The 6,212-nt window shown below is 38.7% G+C and overlaps 1 protein-coding gene across 1 annotated transcript in view; it reads left to right on the plus strand.

Annotated features, from left to right (window-relative positions):
- map3k12 (mitogen-activated protein kinase kinase kinase 12) overlaps positions 1–4,731 on the plus strand; it is a 27,656-nt gene extending 22,925 nt beyond the window's left edge. The window contains exon 14 of the mRNA XM_014023031.1: positions 2,699–4,731. Coding sequence (XP_013878485.1) covers positions 2,699–2,854 — 156 coding nt within the window. The 3' untranslated portion in view covers positions 2,855–4,731. The remainder of the gene's footprint in view (positions 1–2,698) is intronic.
- The last annotated feature ends 1,481 nt before the right edge of the window (positions 4,732–6,212 follow it).

The raw sequence follows: 6,212 nt of genomic DNA on the forward strand, positions 1-6,212 counted from the left end.
CTTTGTATGTATGGATCACTTGGGTTGTTACCAACATCTGGTGAAAATTTCATGTCATTAGCACCTCTGGTAATATATGTACTGAGAAACATGGTGACGTGTTCAATACTTATTTTACCCGCTGTAATTCTCAATTTTCTAGGGGGGAAATTTAAATAAAAAAAATCTGGTGATACACTGAAAGTTATCGAATGCTTCCCAGCAGCAGAGGGAAAGTGGAAAAAACCTTCGGGATGTGCCCATTTTCTCCAAGGTTCTCCAGATTAACACTATCACCAGTCTGGGTCAACATTTCCATCCAGACCAAACACAGCCTGGGACGAGGCCTGCTTTCCCTTTCTGAGTCACCAAACATTTTGCCAGAACCTCCTGCCAAAGTCCTTCTCCACAAATTCTCCTAATTCCTCCCATGCTCAAGTTTCACAAGACAGTTTTTAAACAAATGTCTTTATTAACTCTTAATCCATTAGCAGGTTTGTTTTTTAAATGGCCATATAAAATATTTGTATTGGCTAATGCTATAAATTATGTTGTTTATTCATTCATTGAAAAACAAAAAAAAGAAAATCTCTTTAAAAACAAAACACGTCATAAATGACATGAAATCTTATAAGACTGATGGGGTCCTTCATTCAACTTCAAAAACTCAACATCCTAAACATTCAACCAAACATTAATTTAAATGTGTTCTATCCATTCACTGACATCTTCTGGTAAAATAGCAGATAATAAGTCAGTCCCAACCTAATGTCCATGTATCAGTCTCAGAGATGATTGAGTCTGAAACACTTTGACTCTGATCTTTGGCTCCACTGTGTTTTTAGCTACACGTTTGCAGTGTTGCTCTGCTCTGTGAGAGTGACTGGTGTAAGACATCTTTTTTCTTCTAACAAACAAAAAGAAGAGTCCTTAAAACACATATACAGGATTTACCCTGGCAAAGAAAACTATCAAAGGTTTAAATCTGACAGATTTCTCTGTGGAAGATGTCACTCATCTTGTCCGGTTCTGTCCTCACTCCATTAAGGTTGTAACTAAGTGATAAAACTCAAAAATATCTCCTGACCTAAAGTTAAACTGGAAACTTGTTTTATTTTAGCTTTAGCAAAGTCTAAAAATGATTTTATAGAATTTTTCTATTAATTTGCTAATCATCCTGGACAAGTTTCACATATAGGATTAAAAACAAAAACTAATTTGTCAGCTGACGGAGTTCACACATTAAATGCATTCAATTCATTTCTATAATAATCAAAAGGCACATAAACCATGAATGACATGTTCTCATTTTGGAGTTCCTGATTTTATGTGGACTTATTTTATCTTAATAACCTATTTGCTTGCAGCCTATATTTGTTCAAACCCCATGACTCCCTCGTGTTGTTTTGTATTTTTGTAACCAAGTTATTTTGTTTATTTGTCTTGTAATCATCTCCACTGACGCTGACAATGTTCCTCTTCTTGCTCATGTCATGTCTGGACTTTCGTCAGCGTTTAGCTCTGAGGACGTGGTGGAATATTGAGTGTAGCGGACATTTTTAAAAGGCGCAGGTTGTATGAACAGTGTAGTGAGAGCAGACGCACACGCAGGCAGCAGCACACAGAGGAGAGGAGCTGGGGGGAGGAGAGGAGGGGCTTTTTAAGTGTTGGTGTGAATGAGAGGGACATGTTCATTGGACATTGTGAAACGCGTCCTGCATTGGTTCAAAACAAGACGCAGCATTTATTGGCCAAATAAAGGATGATTCCGTGTTTTAAGGGAGGGGTGGCAACCCTAGCAGCTCCTGGAAGGCCCTGAACATGGATCATTTGAATTCCTTGTCCCTGATCTCCCCCCAGGACATGTGACAACCTCTCTTGGAGGTTTGAGTTGAGAACTTCACGGACATGAGGCTCCTGCAGAAGGCCACAGTTGAAACTCACCATTTGTCTGGGTTTCTGCAGCCTCCCCTACCACTGGATCCAACTCACCATCAGGTGGTGATTAGATGGAAGCTATGCCCCCTCTCTTTAGCCAAATGTCCAAACATCGAGCGGCAGGTCAGATGACAAGATCACAAAATTGATCAACATTGGCCTAAGGTACCAAGTTCACTTGTGGACCACCCTATGTTTGAATATAGTGTTTTTCATAGACAACCCACGCCAACACAAGGTCTTATTTTTGGAAAGCTTCTATGGTCACCACCTTTTGGATAACTCCATTATTTTAGCTCAAGTTTTTTCTCAAAGAAATTTTTTTTAATTTGATCGGCATGATTTAATCCACACGTCATCTGAAAAGACAAAACCAAACTGTCCATTGGAGCTCGATGGATCAGTGGTTAGCACTGACGCCTCACAGCAACAAGCTCAGGGCTCAATCCCTGGTGTGGACCTGGGGTCTTTCTGTGTGGAGTTTGCATGTTCTCCTCGTGCTTGTGTGGGTTTTCTCCAGGTACTCCGGTTTCCCTCACTGACCAAAAACTTGCACAACATGCCTTCAGGCCCAGACCACCCTTGCAAAAGAGATCTGTGATCTCAATGGGATTTGCCTGGTTAAATAACGATAAATAAATAAACGCTAAATAAATGTAACATGGCCACCTCAGAGGATTACCTTGAATTAATATTTTTAGTTCCAGTCAAAAAAAAATAAAAAAAAATAAAAAAACGCTCACTATCTAATCTGAATGGTGTATAAACTTTTTTTTTTCAGAGCCGGGCCTTGTGCGACGACTCGGACTGCGACAGTGCTGAGCTGGACCAGTCGGGCAGCGGAGAGCCCAGCCGCCCCCCCAGCGCCGGAGCCTGGGTGTCGCCGTCTCATCCTTATCAGGGCTCACCTCAGATACCCCACACAGGACCTCCGTAGATCACGGGACACAAGCAAAGACCTCCAGCTCCCACCACAGGCGTCCACCAATCTGTCAGTGCTGTACATTACTGTCACCATGAGGGGCTCACACCCACCACACCACTCAGACAAGTCCACTTACGGGGTCTCATGAGTTTGTCGGCGGGCAAACCTGCATCAAATGACATAGAACATTTGTCATAACCTGACGTTAGATATTCTGGCAGCTTGTGACATCACATATATGTGTCATTTTCAGTTAAGTAGGGGTGTCCTAGGCAAAATAGGTACCATGGTAACCTTAGCCACTGCGCCAGTTCAGCAAAAACCCTCCATCTGATGCACATGCTCGCACAAGAAGACCCTCCACCTTTTAAACACTTTAACCTTCACTCCGGGAGGGTCCGCCACGATCCTCCACACACGAATGCATCAAATACTAATGAAAAATAATGTAAATATTCATTCCATGCCACATGAGAAATATCTAACTTTATTTTATTTGTAAGATACAATGTAAGACTTTTAACTGTATGCAGCCCCCCGTGAACAAACGCATGACTCCACCTTTATAATTTATGGTTCAAATGTGTTTGTTTTCTATTTTGTGAAAGTTTACACTTTTTTAACCCTAAAAGTCGTATCTAAGTTATTTATTTATTTAACTTATTTTTTTGTTAATATATGTCAGCACTCAAGTAAAAAAAACAAAACAAAAAAAAAAAAAACGTCTAAAGTGAATGAAAATCTCACCAAAACATGAATTGTAAGGCATTAATAGGAAACTCAGTAGAAAGTACTTAAAAATAACCTTCTACTGAGTTTCCCAACACACGTAGTACATGTGTGAGGTTTTTATTTATAAGTCAGAGACAGGATGGGAGACTTTTGGGTTCACTCAAAATGTAACTTCACTACTTTACGAGGTTCAGCAAGCTTCAGTGTCTGCACAGAATGTTGTTTCTGTTTTAGTTCTCTCCTTTTTGTATCATCTGGTTGGATATTGAGGAGCCCGTCAAAACAAAACGGGATAATAACGTGTGACCACAAGATAATTATTAGTCATTTCCATGCAGAGACTGTTGATCGTTAACATGGACATTTCATTTTATAGGAATGAACTGCATACTTCTGTCACTTGTAGTTAGGCATGAAGTAATTCTTAGCACGCCCCTGGGGGCAAACAGCATTTTCTGTTTTCTGTTTCTTTGACTGATCTTGAACAGAAGTTAAAAGAAATAGAAATCGGAAAATGTTGTTTTGCCCCTGGTAACTGGGAGCACGGGGCTCAAGAGGTTAAGACACAGGTGATCACTGGAGTTTTCTTTGTTCAAAAAACTTTTTTTTTAAAGCTCAACACTCAAAACACACTTTTCTCCAACCACATCTTTGCCATGGAAAGAGTGGAGTTACATTATGTCACATTCAGGATCAAAGTGTTACCTGACACACACTTATGGCGTTCAGTGTCATCTCATACATACTGGTGCTATGAAAAATGAATCGTTTAGATTGAACCATGAAGGTATACTCTTCAGATTCAACAAATAATCAAAATCAGATCAGAATCAGGTTTATTGGCCAAGTATGTTGACACACACAAGGAATTTGTTTCTGAATAATAATAAGTGTAGGGCACCTTTGAACAGTTAAAAACAAAAATAGTGTATTGTATTTCCATCTGCAGCTACAACAACCCTCACAAAGAGACATGGCCACGCATTCATTATTTTTTTAATGCAAATGCAATATCACCGGATGGGTTCAGTAAGAAACATCCCAAAAATTCAAGGTAAAATGTTTGAAAATGGAATTTAAAAAAAACTATGTTAACGTTTTGACAAATATTAGCGACTCTTTTTTACATAGTCCTTAAAATAAAATGTTGAAAATGAGGTTAATCAACTTTGTCTTGAAGTCCTAGGTGCTACCCATTTGTTTTTAGATATTTTACTTTGGATATTGTTCTCGCAGCTATACCCTGAGACAGTCTGTGCTTTTAATGATGACCTATTTAAAACTATTTGAGTTTACCTCTTGAACGTCATTATAACAGCATTTATAGTTTATTAAGCAGCTTTAATTGGCACAAAACAAAGAAATGGGCAACTCAGTGTTTCTGGTTTTGAAATTGTAGGCTTTTTAAATAATGGTAGCTATTGATTTAGTTAAAGTGACATTATGTGGAAAGATTATGAACAAAAAGTAGTTTACCTGTTGTAGTTATCCCTTTAAAGATTAGGAAAAATATAAATTTCATTCTGATCAGATTAACATGCTAATGGCTAAGTGGGACTAAAATGATAATTATAAAATAGCATTTGATAAAAAATATTTGAGATCGGAGTTGTTTTAGGATGGCAGGTTTAGGCTTCTCTTGAGCTAGCCATTAGCGTCTCAGTCCAGTCAAACATAAATACTGTATACAGATATCTTTCAAAGAGCTATCTACAAGATAAAATATATTAACTGATCAAAACTTTTCCAGAGAAACTTAATTTCCTCTGGACCATTTCTTTAAAATGTTAAAAATGCACCAGTATTGCTAACCCAAACATTAGCCTCTGCTTCAGCAAGACGGTGCTTCTGCTGAAGGATCCCAACATTTTAGCACATGATGCTCACTAAATAATGATAAACTAATAATGACTAACAGAGCAGGGTATCTTGCTGCTGAGTTTCACAAATTCTTTGACCTGCAAAAATGTAATGTCTACACCGGGGCAGAGTGTACAATCCTGGTCCATGAGGGCCACTATCCTGCATCTTCAGGGGTGTCAAACTCATTTTCATCCAGGGTCACATGAGCGTTATGGGGGCCCTCAAAGGGCCATTAACTTTGACGTTTTGTGTTTAACTTCCACTAAACACCAAACATCACATTCAACTTATTGCTACAGATGAGCTAACAAACAAAAAGTGAGCTCTACCTGGTATTTCCTATATAGAAAGAGTGTTTTAACATGTCCTCTTTTAAACAGTGAAAAGTACTACGTGTATGGCTGACTAAATGTGAAATAACTTATACAGAAATACTATTACAAGTAAAAATAAGAGTTTTACTCACTGATGAGTTGTGCTGAGTAGCTACCGTCTTGATTTCTGAACTCTCCCACTTTCTATCAGGGAATTCCCACTGGAGGAATGTTTCAGTTTAAATTTATCCTGATGCATCTCAGTAATCCAGGTAAAAAATCAAAGGAAAAAAATTGTATAGGTCCTCTGGACGGGTTCTTCTTTAATGAAACGTTTCGTCTCTCTTCCAAGAGACTTCTTCAGTCTGAGAGTTTCATAAAGCCTGAATTTTGCCTGAAACTCTCAGACTCTTTTGCCTGAAACTCTCAGACTGAAGAGCCTGAAACTCTCAGACTGAAGA

This window comes from Austrofundulus limnaeus, unplaced genomic scaffold (genome assembly GCF_001266775.1).
Source record: "Austrofundulus limnaeus strain Quisiro unplaced genomic scaffold, Austrofundulus_limnaeus-1.0 Scaffold354, whole genome shotgun sequence".
Classification (NCBI taxonomy): domain Eukaryota; kingdom Metazoa; phylum Chordata; class Actinopteri; order Cyprinodontiformes; family Rivulidae; genus Austrofundulus; species Austrofundulus limnaeus.